Source organism: Takifugu rubripes, chromosome 21, assembly GCF_901000725.2.
Source record: "Takifugu rubripes chromosome 21, fTakRub1.2, whole genome shotgun sequence".
In the NCBI taxonomy this organism is placed as follows: Eukaryota; Metazoa; Chordata; class Actinopteri; order Tetraodontiformes; family Tetraodontidae; genus Takifugu; species Takifugu rubripes.
In genome coordinates this window covers 19,938,700-19,962,700 of record NC_042305.1, presented here as the reverse complement: position 1 = coordinate 19,962,700, position 24,001 = coordinate 19,938,700, and the positions used below count along the sequence as shown (strand labels likewise).

Genomic DNA, 24,001 nt, shown 5'->3' with positions numbered 1-24,001 from the left:
ACAGCGAGCAGTAAATATGCAGCAGAGGCAGTCTCACTCTTAATATAGGCTGCCTTTGGAATCTCTTCAAGCTTAGTAGTGATATTTGTGCATGTTTCAGTGGCAGATGTTGTGGTTTGGTGTTCACACAAGAAGATTTATTAGCAAAGTCCCGGAGTATTTGACACTGGTGGAGGTCGCGGTTAGGGCACAAATGACTGAATCCCGTTAATCAATGGGATTAATTTGGCTGAGATCTGATGTGTAATCTGACAGCACTGATTGATGGGGTCAGTCTGAGATCAGAAGGATTATATTGAGTTGGATTACATTAAATTGATGGGTAGTGCTAACTTATTTTCACATTAAATATAAAAATAAATCAAAAGCTATTTTTTCACAAGTGCAATACATTCATGACACACATTTCTATGATTCTTTTCCTGTTTTCCTGAATAAAACTTGAACTAAAATGTAGTTTTATTATGTGTTCTGTCCAGAGATTATCACTCCAGCTGTTGTGATTTTGATTATGAAAAAGGCTTGGCAAGTGATGGAGCATGATCCTCTAAGGTAATCATGAAATCTGCCATATTTACTGGGTTTTTCCATCTAAAATACCCAAGTCTTTTGACTTCATGTCAATACAGAAATGTCTAGACACTCACCCTCATCCCATTTTTTCAGTCTATGCTCAATCCCAGCCTAGATTTGTGTACTAAAGAATGCTGAAGACCATGTGTGTGTGGATAATTATAGTCAGGCAGGGGGAATTCATTCAATATCCTTGTGAGTCCTTCCATAAACCTGCCACTGCGTCTCCAAGACGACTGCTGTGCATGGGGGAGTCTTAAAGCCAGCGGGCCATGCATTTGCTCACTTCAATCGCCCCTGTTGTCTGAGAACAATGGTGCTACAGATTAAGCGGTCTGCCTTCATCAGAGTAACGTCTGATTAGGAGAAGACTCCTGTCACCCTTCGGAGCCAAATCTGAACCTGGTTTACTCTTAATCACAGTCTGACACCGCATGTTCGTTAAAAATGAAACTGCACATTAAGCTTTTAGATATAGAAGAAGTCAAAGGGTTCTGAATATGTTTTTATTCAACTCTTATGCAACATCAATTTTAATTAAGTATTTGTCCGCTGTATTTAAAAAAGGTAAACATAGACTATAAAAGGTATGCTTCCCTAGCAAGTGTGCCTGTCTTATGACAAATGACACATGGTTACCTTTAGAAATGATCAGCGTTCTTGGCACTATCTTTCTGGTTCGGAGCTGATTGTGACTTTTTTCGAAGGGATTTAGACAAAGTGGTGTTTTTTTCTGTTTGAAAGCACAAATTAGGAAATCCTTTTGACCTCCTGAGTTTAACCCTGTCCCCAGTTCATGCTCATTCTTGCTAACAGTGGTCTTTTTAAATGGCTTCTAATCACCCAAACAGCCATCTTCTACGCATGCACTCACATATTCGGTAGGCTTTGTTAAGTTTGTTCGTTGCTGTTTAAACTTGTAGTAAGTCTTTTTTTGCAATTTCTTTTTTGGATGGAAGCTTAAATAAGTTTAAAGAATCACTGATTCTGACTCTTGAGAAGCCTTTCTGTAAATAGTTCCCATTAACTGTACAGTTGAGTGGTTGCCCAGGAGTTCCCCTGGAGTTGGTCTGCTCTCTACCACATTAACTCCCAAAATTGTTCAGATGGCACTCGTCTGTGTTTTTTAACTCTATTTTAACTGCTCTATCTATTCAGGGCTACTGGTTACATGTTACTTATTCCTTTTCTCCTGAGTTGACATGGTAGGACCACATTGCATAAAAACCCCAACACCCCTCCACCCTCTTTCAAACTCCTCTCCAACTTCTGCTTACAAGCGGGGCCATAAATGCTCCAGGCATGCTGGTGTTAAAAGCTTGTAAAGCTCAGCTCTGTCTCACCCTGCAGAGAAGACGAGCCTATCCTTCATAGAAACAGGCCGTTTACTTCAGAACCCCATAAAGAACATTCCTCAGTTATAAACCTTGCTTATTTTCTTTCTTCTTGCCCTAATTATGGAGCTGTTACTTGTACAAGGCACCCCGCATTACCTCTTCCAGACAACATCGTTGTGCCACATTTGCTAAAATTCATTAAGCCATCAATTCCATCTAAGCACAGTGAGGTTTTTGATAACACCTTGACGGAGGATTCCTCGATTAATTGCTTCACAAAATGCAGACATCTATTTTCATAAATCTTTCTATTCCAAGGCAAGGAGAGTAAAGATCTATTTATTTTTGACTGTGCCGCTACGCATCCTCCTACTCAGTCTGAGAAGCAGGAAGCGATCCGAGCTACTCGCATGGATGCTTCCGATTAAAACTCTCTCACACTCGCCATCAACGTCTGTTTCTTTCAGCTGCCTTTCTGGGAGACATCGCCCTGGATGAAGAGGACTTGCAGATGTTTAAGGTGGACAGAATAATAGACTGGGCTCAGAGAACGATCAAGATTATTAATCACACAGAATCAGGTAAGAACGTCAGAAGTAACACATTCAAAATTTCCCCCTAGTTATTGTTAGTATTTAAAAGGCTTTGTTATATCTTGGTTTTCTTAAACGCAGCATTTAAGAAACAGCTGTGACTCAGTGGAGAAATGGATTTCACAAACCTGTTAAGATTAAGATGCATGATGATGGTGGAGCTACATGGTGATGGTGGAGCTTCATGGTGATGGTGGAGCTTCATGGTGATGGTGGAGCTTCATGGTGATGGTGGAGATGCATGTTGATGGTGGAGCTTCATGTTGATGGTGGAGCTTCATGGTGATGGTGGAGCTTCATGGTGATGGTGGAGCTTCATGGTGATGGTGGATGGTGGAGCTTCATGTTGATGGTGGAGCTTCATGGTGATGGTGGAGCTTCATGGTGATGGTGGAGCTTCATGGTGATGGTGGAGCTTCATGGTGATGGTGGATGGTGGAGCTTCATGTTGATGGTGGAGCTTCATGTTGATGGTGGAGCTGCATGTTGATGGTAGAGATTCATGTTGATGGTGGAGCTTCATGGTGATGGTGGAGCTTCATGTTGATGGTGGAGCTTCATGGTGATGGTGGAGCTTCATGGTGATGGTGGATGGTGGAGCTTCATGGTGATGGTGGAGCTTCATGGTGATGGTGGAGCTTCATGGTGATGGTGGAGATGCATGGTGATGGTGGAGCTTCATGGTGATGGTGGAGCTTCATGTTGATGGTGGAGCTTCATGGTGATGGTGGATGGTGGAGCTTCATGTTGATGGTGGAGCTTCATGGTGATGGTGGAGCTTCATGTTGATGGTAGAGATTCATGGTGATGGTGGAGCTTCATGGTGATGGTGGAGCTTCATGGTGATGGTGGAGCTTCATGGTGATGGTGGATGGTGGAGCTTCATGTTGATGGTGGAGCTTCATGTTGATGGTGGAGCTGCATGTTGATGGTAGAGATTCATGTTGATGGTGGAGCTTCATGGTGATGGTGGAGCTTCATGTTGATGGTGGAGCTTCATGGTGATGGTGGAGCTTCATGGTGATGGTGGATGGTGGAGCTTCATGTTGATGGTGGAGCTTCATGGTGATGGTGGAGCTTCATGGTGATGGTGGAGATGCATGGTGATGGTGGAGCTTCATGGTGATGGTGGAGCTTCATGTTGATGGTGGAGCTTCATGGTGATGGTGGAGCTTCATGGTGATGGTGGAGCTTCATGGTGATGGTGGAGATGCATGTTGATGGTGGAGCTTCATGTTGATGGTGGAGCTTCATGGTGATGGTGGATGGTGGAGCTTCATGTGGATGGTGGAGCTTCATGTTGATGGTGGAGCTTCATGGTGATGGTGGAGCTGCATGTGGATGGTGGAGCTGCATGTGGATGGTGGAGCTGCATGTGGATGGTGGAGCTTCATGTTGATGGTGGAGCTTCATGTTGATGGTGGAGCTGCATGTGGATGGTGGAGCTTCATGTTGATGGTGGAGCTTCATGTTGATGGTGGAGCTGCATGTGGATGGTGGAGCTTCATGTTGATGGTGGAGCTTCATGTTGATGGTGGAGCTGCATGTGGATGGTGGAGCTTCATGGTGATGGCGGAGCTTCATGGTGATGGTGGAGCTTCATGGTGATGGCGGAGCTTCATGGTGATGGTGGAGCTTCATGGTGATGGTGGATGGTGGAGCTTCATGTTGATGGTGGAGCTTCATGGTGATGGTGGATGGTGGAGCTTCATGTTGATGGTGGAGCTGCATGTGGATGGTGGAGCTTCATGGTGATGGCGGAGCTTCATGGTGATGGTGGAGCTTCATGGTGATGGCGGAGCTTCATGGTGATGGTGGAGCTTCATGGTGATGGTGGATGGTGGAGCTTCATGTTGATGGTGGAGCTTCATGGTGATGGTGGATGGTGGAGCTGCATGTTGATGGTGGAGCTTCATGGTGAACGGTGGAGCTTCATGTTGATGGTGGAGCTTCATGGTGATGGTGGAGCTGCATGTTGATGGTGGAGCTTCATGGTGATGGTGGAGCTTCATGGTGATGGTGGATGGGGGAGCTTCATGTTGATGGTGGAGCTTCATGGTGATGGTGGAGCTTCATGGTGATGGTGGAGCTTCATGGTGATGGTGGATGGTGGAGCTTCATGTTGATGGTGGAGCTTCATGTGGATGGTGGATGGTGGAGCTTCATATTGATGGTGGATGGTGGAGCTTCATGTTGATGGTGGAGCTTCATGTGGATGGTGGAGCTTCATGTGGATGGTGGAGCTGCATGTGGATGGTGGAGCTGCATGTGGATGGTGGAGCTGCATGTTGATGGTGGAGCTTCATGTTGATGGTGGAGCTGCATGTTGATGGTGGACCTTCATGTTGATGGTAGAGATTCATGTTGATGGTGGAGCTTCATGTTGATGGTGGATGGTGGAGCTTCATGTTGATGGTGGATGGTGGAGCTTCATGTGGATGGTGGAGCTTCATGTGGATGGTGGAGCTTCATGTGGATGGTGGAGCTTCATGTTGATGGTGGAGCTTCATGTGGATGGTGGAGCTTCATGTGGATGGTGGAGCTTCATGGTGATGGTGGAGCTTCATGTTGATGGTGGAGCTTCATGTGGATGGTGGAGCTTCATGTTGATGGTGGATGGTGGAGCTTCATGTGGATGGTGGAGCTTCATGTTGATGGTGGATGGTGGAGCTTCATGTTGATGGTGGAGCTTCATGTGGATGGTGGAGCTTCATGGTGATGGTGGAGCTTCATGTTGATGGTGGAGCTTCATGTGGATGGTGGAGCTTCATGTTGATGGTGGATGGTGGAGCTTCATGGTGATGGTGGAGCTTCATGTTGATGGTGGAGCTTCATGTGGATGGTGGAGCTTCATGTTGATGGTGGATGGTGGAGCTTCATGTGGATGGTGGAGCTTCATGTTGATGGTGGATGGTGGAGCTTCATGTTGATGGTGGAGCTTCATGTTGATGGTGGAGCTTCATTTGCTGCAGTCGAGACCGTGTGCAACCACTCTTAATGGATCTCATACCAAAGCTTAGGGTTTAATTTTTGAATTGCTTAGCTAAACACTTAGCTTTACAACTGTACCGTTCCGAAGATCTTCAGAGAATCATCTACGCAGGTGCGTCACATCGGTCTGTTCACACATGCAACAAACAGCAGAAGAATGTCTGCATCAGATGTGTTCACACATGTTGGGATGGTCTGGAGAGTCTGAACAGCAGGTGGAGGTGTGGGTGGAGCAAGCGTAGTCCTAGAGGCACGAGCATTAGTGGTGGGGGCTTCACAGCATTGATAACAGCTTACTTCACCTTTCCATTTGGAAGAATTCTTGCTGTCCCATTGTTAGCATGTTAATATCACTCATCTATTATTTGTATAGCTCTAATTACAGGAGCCATCAGGATTAAATTTAGATTAAAATATAGACTTTTTTGTTTTAATAAATCAGTTGCTCAGTACAGAATCCTGATGCAATTTTGAATTCAGTCCACAGGTGAATTGGGCACCCAAGGGAAATGTATGGAGACTCTGGGAGTCGTCCCAAAGGGATCAATAAAGTTGAGTTGAAGTTAAAGTTAAGCACATTTCTCTGTGAAGGTTTTGGTTTTAGGTTATTTGTTGTTAGGGTTAGCGTGGACTGAAAGAATCTTAAACGTTTCTAATGCTTCTGATTACAGCTCCTCAACCATGATGAGCCCATTTCAGTTTAAATAAAAGCTCGACTTCACTTTGCTCATGCAGAGAAACTCTCAATATTTTACTTCTGCTGTTTCCGTGCCCTATTTAACTTTTCATGGGAACAAAAAGTAGATGACTAAATGAAATCGACGTTTTTGTTAAAACAATATCTAAAATGAAAGCAGTATGGTTGCCACCCTAACTAGTAAAAGCTCTGTCAGGTGGTTGTGGATTCATCCAGCAGTATTGGAGAGCGAATCCTCCCTTCTCTGAAGTCTATATATATATATATATATATATATATATATATATATATATATATATAACCTTCAATTTGCTGGTACAGTACACATTACAAACTTTTTATTTCGATTTAAATGATTTCCTGAAGCGCCATTTGCTTTGCATGAACTGAGACAGTCGCATAGTTTTACTGCAAAGTGTTTTTACCAGGAACTTTAAGGATCTAAGTTGCTCCATTTATATGTTATATATTTATATGTATATTTATGAGTTGCTCCATTTTACTCTCCTCTGTGGTAATCACATTAACGTCCTGATGCCAGACAGTTGTGGTTTTAGATGAAAGCTTAAAAGGAAAATCTATCTCTCAAGATAACAGATATCTAAATGTATTTTTGGAGAACTACCTGATTCGGGACATAATTGATTTTCTTTTTGGATTCTTGTCTTGTTCATCTCCAGCCTCCACTAGTAAAACTAGTCAAAATAGACATGGTTCACATCGCAGGAAAAGAGCTGCCACTTCCAGACCGGAACGTGTTTGGCCTGAAGGTGTTATTCCATATGTCATCAGTGGAAACTTTAGTGGTACGTAACTATTATTATTGAGAATTGATTTGGGGGGGGGGGGGGTCTTTTACTGTGCATTTTCATATTATGTAATTTTTTAAATTTGTTTAATTTTTTAATGATAGAACTTTTAATTGGATATATTTATGATATTGCTGCAGTTCTAAACGATGAGGCATATATTCATATTCTGACAGCACAATTCACAATTTTCAAAAATTCTTGATCCAATTCTGCATCTTATTAAAAGTTATTAATGTGTGTGTGTGCGTGCGTGCGAGCGTGTGTGTGTGTGCGCGTGCGTGCGAGCATGTGTGTGTGCGCGAGCGTGCGAGCATGTGTGTGCGTGCGAGCATGTATGTGTGTGTGTGTGTGTGTGCGTGCGTGTGAGCATGTGTGTGTGTGCGTGCGTGCGAGCATGTGTGTGCGTGCGAGCATGTATGTGTGTGTGTGTGTGTGTGTGTGCGTGCGTGCGTGTGAGCATGTGCCTATTTTTGTATGATCTCAGCCCCTCTGCCCTCGTATTTAGGCAGTCAGCGGGCGATATTCCGTCAGGCCATGCGGCACTGGGAGAAACACACCTGCGTAACCTTTATAGAGAGGACACAGGAGGAGAGCTACATTGTGTTTACCTACAGACCATGCGGGTGAGTTTTTGGGAGATTACTCCTATATTACTCCTTATTGAAGACTAGCTTAACTCTGGGAAGCATTTTTTTACTGGTTTTGGTTTTTGCTGTTGCTAAACTCTACACTCTAAAGTGTAGACCATTTACAAAAATCATTTGTCAGGCAATCAATTGAATTTAGTGATTTCTTTTAGCCAATGATATTCATCGTTCAAAAAAATTAAAAGAAAGTTTAAAAAAGTTCTCTATTCAACTATTGACCTTTACTGTTGAGATGAGATGACGTTAGCCACATGGGGGCAGGCCTCCATCTATCCTGTGCAAAGTTCAAGGTGTCGCAGGAGAGGTTGGTCGGCCTTCCAGACAGGCCGTCTGGCCCGCTGGACGGTGATTTGTGTGCCTGACAGTAAACCCTAACCTTACCACAGTAAACCCTAACCCTACCACAGTAAACCCTAACCCTACCACAGTAAACCCTAACCCTAACCCTACCGCAGTAAACCCTAACCCTACCACAGTAAACCCTAACCCTAACCCTACCACAGTAAACCCTCACCCTAACCCTACCGCAGTAAACCCTAACCCTACCGCAGTAAACCCTAACCCTACCGCAGTAAACCCTAACCCTACCGCAGTAAACCCTAACCCTACCGCAATAAACCCTAACCCTAACCCTACCGCAGTAAACCCTAACCCTACCACAGTAAACCCTAACCCTAACCCTACCGCAGTAAACCCTAACCCTACCGCAGTAAACCCTAACCCTACCACAGTAAACCCTAACCCTAACCCTACCGCAGTAAACCCTAACCCTACCGCAGTAAACCCTAACCCTACCACAGTAAACCCTAACCCTAACCCTACCGCAGTAAACCCTAACCCTACCGCAGTAAACCCTAACCCTACCACAGTAAACCCTAACCCTAACCCTACCGCAGTAAACCCTAACCCTAACCCTACCGCAGTAAACCCTAACCCTACCGCAGTAAACCCTAACCCTACCGCAGTAAACCCTAACCCTAACCCTACCGCAGTAAACCCTAACCCTAACCCTAACTCTACCGCAGTAAACCCTAACCCTACCGCAGTAAACCCTAACCCTACCACAGTAAACCCTAACTCTACCGCAGTAAACCCTAACCCTACCGCAGTAAACCCTAACCCTACCGCAGTAAACCCTAACTCTACCGCAGTAAACCCTAACCCTACCGCAGTAAACCCTAACCTTAACCCTAACCCCTCTAGCACCTGCCATTAGCAGGCGTGTTAATGAATGTCACTGCTGCATGTGCCAATGATGGGTGTTAAACAGATCGGATATTCTTTTGACAAGGTTATTATTACATGCTTGGTACACAACATAATAGTTTTAGGATAGTTGAATACCGATCTGTTAAAGGTTTGAGTTTTTGAAAGAAAACATAAAACCTAATTTTGTGCAGAAAACCAATAAATACGAAATATTGTGACTAATAGGCATTAAAGCACACTTTTCTCTTCTCCAGGGAAACTTTCTCTAATTTCCACTCTTGATTTTTTCGGGCAGATTTCAAATGTTGACGTTGCTAAAGCATGGCTGTGCATTGACAGGTGTTGCTCCTATGTGGGTCGTCGTGGAGGTGGGCCTCAGGCCATATCAATTGGGAAAAACTGTGACAAGTTTGGAATTGTGGTGCATGAACTGGGTCATGTGATTGGATTCTGGCATGAACACACACGGCCTGACAGAGACGAACACGTCAGCATTATTAGGGAAAACATTCAGCCTGGTAAGTTTACAGACCTCTTCGCAATCATGTAGCGAGAACAAAGAAATATGGTTCTAGGCACATCGAATTAGATCCCACAACCATTTTTGTTGAATCTCAGCCTCAGCTATCTATGTTGTGGTCTCATATATCAGAAATTCTCCCCTACATAAATACATTAAATTGCATTGTCTGTTCATAGTTTTTCCATTGATGTTCTTCTCTTACAGGACAGGAATATAACTTTCTAAAGATGGAGCCTGGTGAAGTGGATTCTTTAGGAGAGGTCTATGACTTTGACAGCATCATGCACTATGCCAGGAATACATTCTCAAGGTAATCACCAAATATGTGGGTTTTTTAAAAATGTGATATTAAAAATGGTGGTAATTAAAAGTCAGGTTTAACTGTTTCACAGCTTTTTGATTATATTCTTTTCTTTAATCTCACAAATGTAACAACTGTACTACAGCTATGCAGTTTAGTATATTTCTCTATTGGCCTCATCTGTACGATGAGTGGAAATAATAACAACATTGGAATCCGAACAATGAGGACATTATGTTTGTATAAAGGTTTAGTGTTGCATCTGTAAGGGCATCAAACTCATAGATTTTCAGGAGAATTATTTTACTACCCTCTGCCAAGATCTCTTTGACTGAAATGGTAAAAAAATCTGTTTTCATGACGACAGGGTCCAAGGTTGAAATGAGATATGATTCCATAAATCTTTAATTTCTTAGTGCTGTATTGATAATACTAATGGTAAGGAGAAATTAAATATGCTCCATAAAATAACTTTGAATCTGACATTTCCATTCCTTTTACATTCTCTTCTTTAAAACTATAGTCAATTAGTGTAGATTTGTTTATTTAAAAGTTTAAAGTGTTCTGACATTATAGAATAGCCTTAATGCATTTTATTTTAATCTGGAATCTCCTACTTTAGTCATTATTTTGATAGTCTATCAGTAATTCACAAACTTTAGCAGTTAGTCTCCTAGTTTAGTCGTTATTGTCTAGAAAACCAAGTAAAGAATGATCACAGGTTTATTCCAGATAGAACAACCGCGGCCTGATCGACTTTCTCACTTAAGTTGTCGCTGGGGCCAAACCAGCAGGGAAGCTTCTTGTAAAAGCTTTGGTTCATCTTATGAATCAGCTCATTAAGCTCCGTTAGACCCCTTCAGGAAGCTTTGGTGATTAGTAGGATGGGTTGGTTACCTAATTTACAACATTCATGATGTCACAGCAAATGTGGGGACTCTCCCATAGACACACAAGAAGTTTGGTAATAAAATGCTAAATGCTAAATAACTTCTAGTTATTTCTACATTATTCCTTTTACATGTTTGAAAGCTTTTGCTCTCTCATGACCAGTTCTTTTACAACTTCTTGATGAAAAGACTATTATTGCTCTAGTTTACCTGCAAATTTGTCATATTTAAACTCACACTTGATTTTGTTGCCAGCTGACCTCATTTCATATTAACGCCAGATGTTTTGCTGCCTTTTTGTATTGCATATTTTCTTAAAAACACCAGAAGAAGAAATCCTCCATAAAAAGCCTCACGACAAGCCCTGTTCTGGGCTCTAGTCTTCAGTCATCTGTGGTTGATTTGAGGATTCATTTCCCAGCTGGCTTGTTGCAGGGCCAAAATAGTTCTCTGAGGAGCAGTTGACTCAAAGTCTGTGACTGAGTCTTTAATTTCATTTCAAAAGCATCATGGCTCTCAACGTGCAGCATTTTCTCAGGGAGTTGTCTGTGTACATGAGAGCTAACAAATATGTTAGTGAAATACTCGGGCTCCATCTCTGACGTGTGCAGGATGTGACCTCAGTGTTGCGCATGAACTTGCATTCTGACCTTCAGTTGCATGCATAAACAAAAGGAGGGAGTGTTTCACACAGCTGCAGGCCTGCTATAGAAAGTTCTGCCTATTTAGGAATTTGAAGGTCTTTAGTCAGCCAAAGTTGGTGAAATATGATCTGCGAGCACACATGGGACACGATGCAAGTGCACTTTCTAAACACTATCGTCTCAGTTTGGAATCAAAACCAGCTCTGTGTCGGCCTTTTTTCTTCCTTTTTTCCAGATGTATACATATTCTTTCTCCCCACCCCCAGCTAGCTCATGCAATCTTTTAAGGTTGAGGGCCTCTTCACATGTCAACTTCCATGTTGTCATGGCAATCACCTTGTGGAAAGCTGACAGTGAATCTTTATAGAAATAGCCCATATACAGAAATATATGTCTGCCCCTATGCATTGAGTTCATAAAGCCACTTTACAGAAAAATGTTGAACCTATTTCATCCAACAGGATTTATGTTTTTCAAATATAGAAGAGAACTTAGAACAGAAGAAAAGAGTAATAACTATGGTAAACTGATGTAACTGTCCTTCCTTTGAGCTACTGTTTTATTTGCCATGTAAGAATGTAGCATGGCAGAACCATGAAGGTTTTGATTATTCCTGATTAAAGATTTGATCTGACACATTGTAGTAACCCACAGTGCTGAAGCGTGTTGCTATGATGTTCAGCGTCCAGCTCTGGTGTTTGGTTAGGGTTAGGGTTGGTGTTTGAGATGGTGCTTGATCAATATGAGCGTCCGTAAGAGAGAGCATGGCTGCCAGTGCTGTATCAACAGACAAGGCTCTGCTTTCAGCTCTGCAGAGGTGAATCAATTTCTTCTTGGACCTGTGTCTTTCTTTGTTTGCCTGGATGTTTGCTTCATGTTTTACAGTAAATCACCGTGGGAAGCCAGGGCCTTTGCCGTGGCTTGTTCAGATAATTTCATGCCCTTCTTCTCTTTTGCCACATTGCCTGGGGACAAGCAAGTCTTATCCTTAGTGCTTTTTGTTTCGGGCATGTTACCCAACCCACAGCTCTGCATTCCCCCTCCTGTGCTGCAGAGATATTCTGTTAGGAAGGGTGCATGGAGCAGTGCCAACCCAAATAGAGACCTGCCAGTGTACCCTTTGTCTGCTCTGACACTGGCTGGAGTGGCATATGGGCTCCCCAAAGCTAAAGACAGACAGGCAGGGTCGAAACTGTTAGGCTGGGCTCCTGTGTTTGCTCATGCCTGGTGTTGATAGGCATGTCTCTATGGGAACCAACAGGCTAAACTTTCATTTAAATGGAGATACTAAACTTGTAAAGATTGTGAAAAGACATTCTTTACTTGGTCATCTCTAGAGCTATAATTACAGCAAACAGTAATTAATGGTCTGATCATGTTTTTGACCAATTTGAGATACTGTAATTATATTTAAATATTTACAAGTTTTTACAGCTTTCACAGTTTTGCTCACACAGTAAAACTGCTTTTAGGTTTATTTTCATCTGTGAAAGAAAGTGACCAATGATCCATTTTCACTTAAAAAACAAACTGTGAGCCCAATCTTGAGTGTTTGAAGTGCTTACAAATGTTCATCTGGTTTATTTTAGAATAAGGATCACACTGTTTAGAAAAGAAATACTCAAATTCCTTCAAATCTTAAAAATTCTTCAGCACACGTCGAATTTCACTACTCTAAATCATGTGATTAGAAACTGGGGTAATTACAAAAGTTGATTATTCATGTGTTCATTAGCAACACTTATATCCTAATTCAAGATTCAAGAGTACTTTATTGATCCCTTTAGGGGGTGTCCACCAGGGAAATTAGCAAAGAAACTAGTGGCCCGTACGGGCCTAACCCTAACCTAATGGTGATTATAGGCTTGGGTCAAGTCAATAAAAACAACCTTTTCATTCATTGTTGTTGTTTTAGAGTATCCTTAAAATGTCAATTTGGTCTTAAAATATATGTGATATTCATCTCAATTTGTACTACGTTTCTTTATTTTTTCAGGTCCCCTAAATTCAAAATAAAGATTCCTTTGACGTCTATCTCTTGCTGAATTACAGAGGCATCTTTCTGGACACCATCCTCCCACGCTACGATGTAAATGGAGTGCGACCGCCCATTGGACAACGAACCAGGCTGAGCAAAGGGGATATCGCACAGGCGCGCAAACTCTACAAATGCTCCAGTAAGACCAAATGATAGACCCTGAGTGCTGTGGGTTCTTCGCTCTATTTTTGAGTCCTAAGCCTATGAGAGAGGTCTCTGACCAGTTTCCTGAAAAGGAGTTACATTAACCCTAACCCTAACCCTAACCCATTACATTAACCCTAACCCTAACCCTAACCCATTACATTAACCCTAACCCTAACCCTAACCCATTACATTAACCCTAACTCTAACCCATTACATTAACCCTAACCCATTACATTAACCCTAACCCATTACATTAACCCTAACCCTAACCCTAACCCATTACATTAACCCTAACTCTAACCCATTACATTAACCCTAACCCATTACATTAACCCTAACCCATTACATTAACCCTAACCGTAACCCATTACATTAACCCTAACCCTAACCCATTACATTAACCCTAACCCTAACCCTAACCCATTACATTAACCCTAACTCTAACCCATTACATTAACCCTAACCCATTACATTAACCCTAACCCATTACATTAACCCTAACCCTAACCCATTACATTAACCCTAACCCTAACCCATTACATTAACCCTAACCCATTACATTAACCCATTACATTAACCCTAACCCTAACCCATTACATTAACCCTAACCCATTACATTAACCCTAACCCTAACCCATTACATTAACCCTAACTCTAACCCATTACATTAACCCTAACCCTAACCCTAACCCATTACATTAACCCTAACTCTAACCCATTACATTAACCCTAACCCATTACATTAACCCTAACCCATTACATTAACCCTAACCCTAACTAAAAATAAACAAATGTAAAGTGCAGTATAATCAGGATGGAACTGTATGTCTGTACATGTTCCATCCAAAATCACTGTTAAGTACTCATCGGTCTATTCAGATGGCAATTCCTGGATTCTTTGGTCATCCCACCATGTGCCTGAATGTGTAGTAACGGTTTTGTATTCAAGTGTCTCCGTTCGAAACAGTCTGTGACCTGTCAGGACTTCACACAAACTAAGGTTTTTATAGGTAAAACCAATGCTTGCACAGCTCTCTAGATGGATTCATAAAGATGCTAGTGACTCTTTTTATTCTTTTCTGATGCTGTCTTTGGTCTTCTAGCATTTCAGACTTGCCAGCCTGATTGAAGCTGTTGTTTTTTTCTTTTTTTTCCCACTGGCACATACTTAATGCATCAGATTTCCAAGAGTTATTTATATTTATGGTCCCCTAGTTATTTATAGTTGGCAGGGCTTATTTCAAGAGGGTGCTCAGAGAAAAGTGCCTCAGCGTCTGTCTTTGTTTAATCATCCTTTAGCTGGAATAGCTGAGTGAAGGGGAGGGGATGATGAGTTGGACGTGAATATCATCAGCAGATGTGCCTTTTGAGGAATAAATGTGTAAATGTCCTGACATTTGGCATTAAATTGTCAGTACAGTTCTAGAGGGGCAAAAACTGTTACTGAGCTAATGTTTCCCAGGTGATGCTCACCAAAAAGATGCTCCATCATGCTTGCAACATACGGACTTACATGCAGGTCTGTTTGTGTTTTTGCAAACAGGATGTGGTGACAGTCTACAGGACAGCAGTGGCAACTTTTCCTCTCCTGGCTTCCCCAATGGGTATTCAGCCTACATGCACTGCATCTGGAGAATATCTGTCACACCAGGTGAAAAGGTAAGAACATGTGAGCAGTGGCTGCTCTAATTCAGATTTCCTTTATTTGTCCCACACGGGGAAATTTACAGCGCAACAGCAGCAGCAATAAAATCTGAGCTAATTGAAAATAAAGAAAGAAGAAAAGGATGTATATTTACAATAATCCAAGATAAATGGATAATCAGCCCTTGTATACCTGTACATGTGTATATGTGCGTCTTACTCATCATCAAGATTAGCTCCGTGTGTGAACTCATCTAGCTCTAATTTTTCTGTCTTTTTGTCTTTAAGATCATTCTTAACTTCACCTCCATGGATCTGTACAGGAGTCACTTGTGTTGGTATGACCATGTGGAAATCCGAGACGGATACTGGAGAAAGGCGCCGCTCAAAGGTTGTTGCTAAGTCATTGGGTTAGGGTTAGGGTTAGGTTTATGGTTAGAGGGATAGGTTAGGGTTAGGGTTAGAGGGTTAGGGTTAGAGGGTTAGAGGGTTAGGGTTGGGGTTAGAGGGTTAGAGGGTTGGGGTTAGAGGGTTAGAGGGTTAGGGTTAGAGGGTTAGAGGGTTGGGGTTAGAGGGTTAGAGGGTTGGGGTTAGAGGGTTAGAGGGTTGGGGTTAGAGGGTTAGAGGGTTAGGGTTAGAGGGTTAGAGGGTTGGGGTTAGAGGGTTAGAGGGTTAGGGTTAGAGGGTTAGAGGGTTGGGGTTAGAGGGTTAGAGGGTTAGGGTTAGAGGGTTAGAGGGTTGGGGTTAGAGGGTTGGGGTTAGAGGGTTAGGTTAGGGTTAAGGTTTTAGGGTTAGGGTTAGAGGGTTAGGGTTAGGGTTAGAGGGTTGGGGTTAGAGGGTTAGGGTTAGGGTCATGAAGCGTTTGGTGTATCAGTCATTGAAGACCCATTGATCTGATGTTTAGATTTCAAAAACCTTTCTATCCTCCTTTCCTTTTTACAAAGCCTTTGTTGCCTGATAAAGTTTTACTTGGTTCTTATGAGAACAACCAGTTCTCCTCTTTTAAGGTCATATGCTTTCTTGTATTTTAACACCGTGTAGGGAAAGAGGAGATCTGTACCCTTTTAAAAAGATGAAATCATCAAATTTTTTCAATCATGTTTTATTACGTACGTACGTTCATATGACAAATTGCTTTTTGGCAGTTGGGTCAGTACAGTCAAGCATCTGCTCAACATGCAGAAATACTCAATATATGCACAAAGTTGGGTTCAAAATAACAGTAGTGCGTTTTAGGGAAAAGTGACTAAAGCCTAGATCTTCATGGCTTTCAAATTCAGATATGAACATACATTAGCAACATGCATATTTTCTTTCAAATTAAAAAGTGAAGACCAAACCATTGTAATCATTATTATCTTACAGAAATGTGAAGAAATCAGATCAGAATCAGGGGTTTATTGAGTGAGGCCTTTGATTCTGTGAAAAAATGGTGGCACACATAGCAGATTTTAGCAGAACAGCTAAATCTTTAACGGTTTTTCACTGATACAGTAATCATTAAAGTTTGTAATGAAAAATCAATATACTGCTATTCTTTTAAACAACCAAATACTTTTCCTTTCGCGTTTCTGAAAATAATACAGTTGATTTTACTTCATGTGAAAAAGAATTTGCAGTGTTTCAATGTATTTTCATGTTTAAATTGAACCCTTCTATTATTTGTTTGTGTATTGAATGTATATAAAACCCAAAAACTACAGGAAAATTGCTTTTTGATCCTATTTTTGTCTTTACTCTCTTCTTGCTGTGCATTCACTGTCTATACAGTTACGAGCAAGATGGTCTCCCATGAATATTGCACGTGTTGCACTGATAAATTCTTGATTTATCCATCTGTCTATGACTTAGGTCGTTTTTGTGGCGATAAGCTCCCAGAGCCAATCATCTCCACTGACAGCAGGCTGTGGATTGAGTTCCGCAGCAGCAGTAACTGGGTGGGAAAAGGGTTCTCTGCAGTTTATGAGGGTAAGCACCACTCCCGACCTCACTGAACTTCATTCCAGCACAATGTTCAGCTTGCTAAACGCATGGCTAGTCACACATCCAACAATGTGCCTGGAAGCTCGAGTCTTATCCACAGTTTTTGGCTCCACCACTGCTGATGTGTCAGTCTCTTACCCTGCATTAATCAGATTTTGGCCTTAGCTTACTGCTCCATTGTTTCCAGTCTGTGCAAAGGAGTCACGTGTGTTTCTGTCCAGAGGCTTTTCAGCTAATCCATATTTCATTAATAAGAACTTTGTGCACACATTTTATTTTCATGTTATATGCTGATTATATCAAGAAACCCCAGGGAATGTTATTTCGATGTTTATTTTATTGTTTTATTGACACATGCAGCAATCTGTGGTGGGGAAGTGAAGAAAGACAATGGCCAGATCCAGTCTCCCAACTACCCTGATGACTACAGGCCCAACAAAGTGTGTGTATGGAAGATTACTGTAGCTCAGGGTTATCACGTAGGCCTAACCTTCCAATCATTTGAGGTGAGAAATGCTATATTGATGACTGCTACAGCTGATTTTGGCATTTCTCTGACATCCACCTGTAACCTTAAACTCTTAAACTTTGATCAGATTGAGAGACATGACAGTTGTGCTTATGACTACCTGGAAGTCCGTGATGGAAACAATGAAAACAGCCCACTGCTGGGCCGTTTCTGTGGCTATGACAAGCCTGATGACATCAAAACCAGTTCCAACCAGCTGTGGATGAAATTTGTTTCAGATGGCTCTGTCAACAAGGCGGGATTTGCTGCCAATTTCTTCAAAGGTCAGAAGTTAGATTTTGTAAACTCTGATATATCTTGAATGCAAATCTGTTTGCATTTATGCATAAAATAGCACAGCTTTGAAAGTGAATTCCTCTTTGCCTGCAAGGTATTAATGGGTTTCTCTTGTTAGCCACTAACCCTTGGAGTCAACTTGTAAGTTCCCAACATATCTTTGTTATCCAGAGATGGATGAGTGCTCCAAACCCGACAATGGTCGTTGTGAGCAACGCTGTGTCAACACACTGGGCAGCTACAAGTGTGCCTGTGACCCAGGCTACGAGCTAGCTGCTGACAAGCGCAGCTGTGAGGGTAAGCATGGACAGAGATTTTACCAGTACTTCTAGTAAACCAGTTAACCAGTTAACACAGCCACCCCATTGCAGTTGCTATACTCATCTAAAAACAGTAGTACCTGTGGGGGTGTTTTCCAAGACCTGGCTCACAATATTGCAAACTTTATTCATTTTTTTAGCTCAGTTTATGTTGTTTAAAATGTAATTTCTAAAAAAAAAAAAATCATTAAAAAAATGCACTTTATATAGCTTTGCTGAAGACTCAGAGCCACAAAATTAAGGAAAGTTAAAGCGGTTGAGTGTAGTAGCGTTAACAATTGATAGCATTTTAGCATTTTAACTGTAACTAATAAACAGGTCTTGTAATTTGTAGTGAGAAACAACACTGCACATAAGTTTTTCTGAAATTTATGCAGTTGAGAGCATTCTTAATTGATTGATTGACTGAGTACTTTATTGATCCCTTTAGGGGGTGTCCATCAGGGAAATTAGCATCTCCAAAAAAACGTACAGCACTGTACAAAATTACCCACCACCATTACACACCATTAAACCTATTAAAGATAATAAAAATAGAATAAAATAAGAAATAAAATAGAATAAATTAAAAATCAGCATATAAGCTACATTGATATTGCTTCAGCATGAGGTTATCTGGTGGCAGTTGGAAAAGATGGTAAACTGAAAAACATCATTGGTGTATTATTTGACACTGTGGTTTGCAACACAATATTTAGCATTTGTCTTTGAAATATTTGATGAGAGTCTTACAACGTGACTTTTGTTTTCCTCTGTCCAGCTGCTTGTGGGGGATTTATCACCAAGCTGAATGGATCGATCACCAGCCCTGGGTGGCCAAGAGAGTATCCTCCAAATAAGAACTGCATCTGGCAGCTGGTTGCTCCCACACAGTATCGCATCACTCTGCTCTTTGACGTCTTCGAGACTGAGGGCAATGATGTGAGCGCTAGAGTTATTATGAGTCCACACGGGGTGGGGTTGTTCTGTGTTGTCCCTCTGTCACACTGCTTTGGTTTCGCTGCACTGCCAATGCTGCAATTCTCAAATCCTTGTGTTTTATTTTAAGAGCAAATTAAATGTCCCATTGTATTCACCGTGGTCTGATTCTCTGTTCAGGTTTGCAAGTACGACTATGTGGAGGTACGCAGTGGACTGTCAGCTGATTCAAAACTACACGGGAAGTTCTGTGGGGCAGAGAAACCAGAAACTCTAACCTCACAGTACAACAACATGCGCATTGAGTTTAAATCAGATAATACTGTGTCCAAAAAAGGCTTTAAAGCGCAATTTTTCTCAGGTGAGTTTTAACGAGTCATTTGGGGCAGCTGTCTGACAGTCTGTAAATGATACACCCTCAAAGTTGGGTCCTCTGTGTTTCCTCAGACAAAGACGAGTGCTCGAAGGAAAATGGCGGCTGTCAGCACGAGTGTGTCAATACGTTTGGGAGCTACAGCTGCCAGTGCAGGAGTGGCTTTGTGCTACATGAGAATAAGCATGACTGTAAAGAAGGTATCTAATCCTTATGATAGCACACTTAACACACGTATCAGCATTTAATTACCATGTTTGTATTATCAATAAAATACCTGATACATACTTTCCATACATTACAGCTGGCTGTGATCACACTGTCAATAGTGTGAGTGGCACCATTACCAGCCCCAACTGGCCAGATAAATACCCGAGCAAGAAGGCGTGCACCTGGGCACTCACCACTACTCCAGGCCACCGCATCAAAATTGTAAGTGCCGCTTTCCTGCTCCCTTCATAATTTGACATGTCAATCAGGAATTTATTCACGGGGATTGTTGTGAAATCCAGTGGGGATCTGGAATTTACTCGGCTGATGTCAGAAGGTGTTGTGGCTTCGTTAATATGTGGTGATTTCTGGCTCCCCCTTCTGTTATCATCTGTCTTTTTGTCAGCTGTGTCACTAAGAAACCGTATCATCGTTCAGTCTGAGATAAAATCAGTGATATGAAAATGTATTATACAGTCTGTAACAGATATAACCCAGTCTGTAACAGATATAACCCAGTCTGTAAGAGATATAACCCAGTCTGTAACAGATATAACCCAGTCTGTAACAGATATAACCCAGTCTGTAAGAGATATAACCCAGTCTGTAACAGATATAACCCAGTCTGTAACAGATATAACCCAGTCTGTAAGAGATATAACCCAGTCTGTAACAGATATAACCCAGTCTGTAACAGATATACCCAGTCTGTAACAGATATAACCCAGTCTGTAATAGATATAACCCAGTCTGTAAGAGATATATCCCAGTCTGTAAGAGATATAACCCAGTCTGTAACAGATATAACCCAGTCTGTAACAGATATAACCCAGTCTGTAACAGATATAACCCAGTCTGTAATAGATATAACCCAGTCTGTAAGAGATATAACCCAGTCTGTAACAGATATAACCCAGTCTGTAACAGATATACCCAGTCTGTAACAGATATAACCCAGTCTGTAATAGATATAACCCAGTCTGTAAGAGATATATCCCAGTCTGTAAGAGATATAACCCAGTCTGTAATAGATGTAACCCAGTCTGTAACAGATATAACCCAGTCTGTAAGAGATATAACCCAGTCTGTAACAGATATAACCCAGTCTGTAACAGATATACCCAGTCTGTAACAGATATAACCCAGTCTGTAATAGATATAACCCAGTCTGTAAGAGATATATCCCAGTCTGTAAGAGATATAACCCAGTCTGTAATAGATATAACCCAGTCTGTAACAGATATAACCCAGTCTGTAAGAGATATAACCCAGTCTGTAAGAGATATAACCCAGTCTGTAACAGATATAACCCAGTCTGTAACAGATATACCCAGTCTGTAACAGATATAACCCAGTCTGTAATAGATATAACCCAGTCTGTAAGAGATATAACCCAGTCTGTAATAGATATAACCCAGTCTGTAACAGATATACCCAGTCTGTAACAGATATAACCCAGTCTGTAACAGATATAACCCAGTCTGTAACAGATATAACCCAGTCTGTAATAGATATAACCCAGTCTGTAACAGATATAACCCAGTCTGTAACAGATATAACCCAGTCTGTAACAGATATAACCCAGTCTGTAAGAGATATAACCCAGTCTGTAACAGATATAACCCAGTCTGTAACAGATATAACCCAGTCTGTAAGAGATATAACCCAGTCTGTAACAGATATAACCCAGTCTGTAACAGATATACCCAGTCTGTAACAGATATAACCCAGTCTGTAATAGATATAACCCAGTCTGTAAGAGATATATCCCAGTCTGTAAGAGATATAACCCAGTCTGTAACAGATATAACCCAGTCTGTAACAGATATAACCCAGTCTGTAAGAGTTATAACCCAGTCTGTAACAGATATACCCAGTCTGTAACAGATATAACCCAGTCTGTAATAGATATAACCCAGTCTGTAAGAGATATATCCCAGTCTGTAAGAGATATAACCCAGTCTGTAATAGATATAACCCAGTCTGTAAGAGATATAACCCAGTCTGTAATAGATATAACCCAGTCTGTAAGAGATATAACCCAGGATGTGACCTTAAACAGACATCGTGGCAGTCTTTTGAGGAATCCAATTTTGCGCCTTACAACAAGTCGAAAGATTCTAATTGAGGGTTTAGGGGGTTGGGGTTAGGGGGTTAGGGTTAGGTTAGGTTTAGGGTTAGGTTAGGGTTAGGGTTAGGGAAGCACAGATGGGTTAGGGTTAGGGTTAGGTTAGGGTTAGGGAAGCACAGATGGGTTAGGGTTAGGGGGTTAGGTTAGGGTTAGGGAAGCACAGGTGGGTTAGGGTTAGGTTGGGGTTAGGTTAGGGTTAAGGGGTTAGGGGGTTAGGGTTAGGTTAGGGTTAGGGGTTAGGGTTAGGGGGTTAGGGTTAGGTTAGGGTTAGGGGGTTAGGGTTAGGTTAGGGTTAGGGGGTTAGGGTTAGGGGGTTTGGGTTAGGTTAGGGTTAGGGGGTTAGGTTAGGGTTAGGGGGTTAGGGTTAGGTTAGGGTTAGGGGGTTAGGGTTAGGGGGTTTGGGTTAGGTTAGGGTTAGGGGGTTAGGGTAATTGATGGTTGCGGTTGAACATAAATTTACCTAACCTTGTTCTTTTCTGTTCATAAAACTGCGTTGTCACAGTCCTTTACTGAGATTGACATCGAGGCCCACCTCGAATGCGCCTACGACCACATTGAGCTGTACGATGGACGAGATGGAAAAGCTTCAATTCTGGGTCGATTCTGTGGCACCAAGAAGCCGCCACCTATCACATCTACTGGCAATAAGCTTTTCATTCGTTTCTTCTCTGACAACTCTGTGCAGAAGAAAGGATTCGAGGCCTCACATACTGCAGGTAAAATTAGATACGGTTTAGCGCGGTATGCTGCTTGTCATACTGGTTATTTCAGAACAATTGAGTCATTTTTCATGTTGATTGTTTTTGCTAAAAAGCTGCTAATTTACGAAAATTCACGTATTTCTAAACAAATAAAGTCTATATGGTAATGATTCAGACTAAATTAACTCCAGTGCTCGCCGGTGTTCCGTTGCTTCAGGCACAGCAGCTGCTGCTGCTAACCCTAACCCAAACCCTCTAACACTAACACTAACCCAAACCCTCTAACCCTAACCCTAACCCTAACCCTAACTCTGACCCTAACCCTAACTCTAACCCTAACCCTCTAACCCTAACCCTAACCCAAACCCTCTACCACTAACCCTAACCCTCTAACCCTCTAACCCTAACCCTAACCCTAACCGAAAGGTTTTTGAAATCTAAACATCAGCTCAATGGGTCTTCAATGACTGATACACCAAACGCTTCATGACCCTAACCCTAACCCTCTAACCCCAACCCTCTAACCCTAACCGTAACCCTAACCCTCTAACCCTAACCCTCTAACCCTAACCCTCTAACCCTAACCCTCTAACCCTCTAACCCTCTAACCCTAACCCTCTAACCCTAACCCTAACCCTAAAACCTTAACCCTAACCTAACCCTCTAACCCTCTAACCCTCTAACTCTAACCCTCTAACTCTAACCCTCTAACCCTAACCCTCTAACCCTAACGCTGACCTAACCCTCTAACCCTCTAACCCTAACCCTCTAACCCTAACCCTCTAACCCTCTAACCCTCTAACCCTAACCCTCTAACCCTCTAACCCTAACCCTAACCCTCTAACCCTAACCCTCTAACCCTACCCTAACCTCTAACCCTAACCCTAACCCTAACCCTAACCCCCTAACCCTAACCCTCTAACCCTAACCCTAACCCTCTAACCCTAACCTCATACCTGCAGTCGTCTTCTCACCAAATGTTCCTTTTCCCTTTCAGAGTGTGGAGGTCACCTGAAGGCTGAAGTCAAAACCAAGGACCTGTTTTCACATGCCCAGTTTGGGGACAACAACTACCCAGGTGGTTCTGACTGTCAGTGGGTGATCTCAGCAGAGAAAGGCTATGGCGTAGAGCTCATCTTTCAGACCTTTGAAATTGAGGAGGAGGCAGATTGTGGCTATGACTACATGGAGCTTTTCGATGGAGCTGACACCAAATCTCCACGGCTTGGACGTTACTGTGGCTCTGGGGTGAGAATATTTTAGTCGGAAGGTTCAAACCATGGGAGACTGACTGTGTAGCGCCTTGGAGCTTTTGACTCCATAAACGGACTTAACTCACTGAAAGTTATAGTTGAGATTCTTGTCTGCGTTTGGGAGTGTTGCCGTTGAGGCAATTCTTGACTTCCTGGCAGTCGATAACCTATCGTAGGGTTAGGGTTAGTATGGAAAAATCAGGCCAGTGGGAAACGGTAACACAACTTTTCCAGGTTGCAGCTTGAACTCGTTTAAATGCT

The 24,001-nt window shown here is 42.1% G+C and overlaps 1 protein-coding gene across 1 annotated transcript in view; it reads left to right on the top strand.

Moving 5' to 3' along the window:
- Positions 1-24,001, top strand: part of bmp1a (bone morphogenetic protein 1a) — a 32,330-nt gene that overhangs the window by 5,131 nt on the left and 3,198 nt on the right. The window contains exons 2-19 of the mRNA XM_011617129.2: positions 2,378-2,491; positions 6,872-6,997; positions 7,509-7,626; positions 9,199-9,377; positions 9,587-9,692; positions 13,270-13,394; positions 14,946-15,061; positions 15,335-15,437; positions 16,898-17,014; positions 17,390-17,535; positions 17,626-17,821; positions 18,006-18,131; positions 18,915-19,075; positions 19,253-19,433; positions 19,520-19,645; positions 19,750-19,877; positions 22,289-22,502; positions 23,485-23,735. Of these exons, the coding sequence (XP_011615431.2) occupies positions 2,378-2,491; positions 6,872-6,997; positions 7,509-7,626; positions 9,199-9,377; positions 9,587-9,692; positions 13,270-13,394; positions 14,946-15,061; positions 15,335-15,437; positions 16,898-17,014; positions 17,390-17,535; positions 17,626-17,821; positions 18,006-18,131; positions 18,915-19,075; positions 19,253-19,433; positions 19,520-19,645; positions 19,750-19,877; positions 22,289-22,502; positions 23,485-23,735 (2,633 nt within the window). The remainder of the gene's footprint in view (positions 1-2,377; positions 2,492-6,871; positions 6,998-7,508; positions 7,627-9,198; positions 9,378-9,586; positions 9,693-13,269; positions 13,395-14,945; positions 15,062-15,334; positions 15,438-16,897; positions 17,015-17,389; positions 17,536-17,625; positions 17,822-18,005; positions 18,132-18,914; positions 19,076-19,252; positions 19,434-19,519; positions 19,646-19,749; positions 19,878-22,288; positions 22,503-23,484; positions 23,736-24,001) is intronic.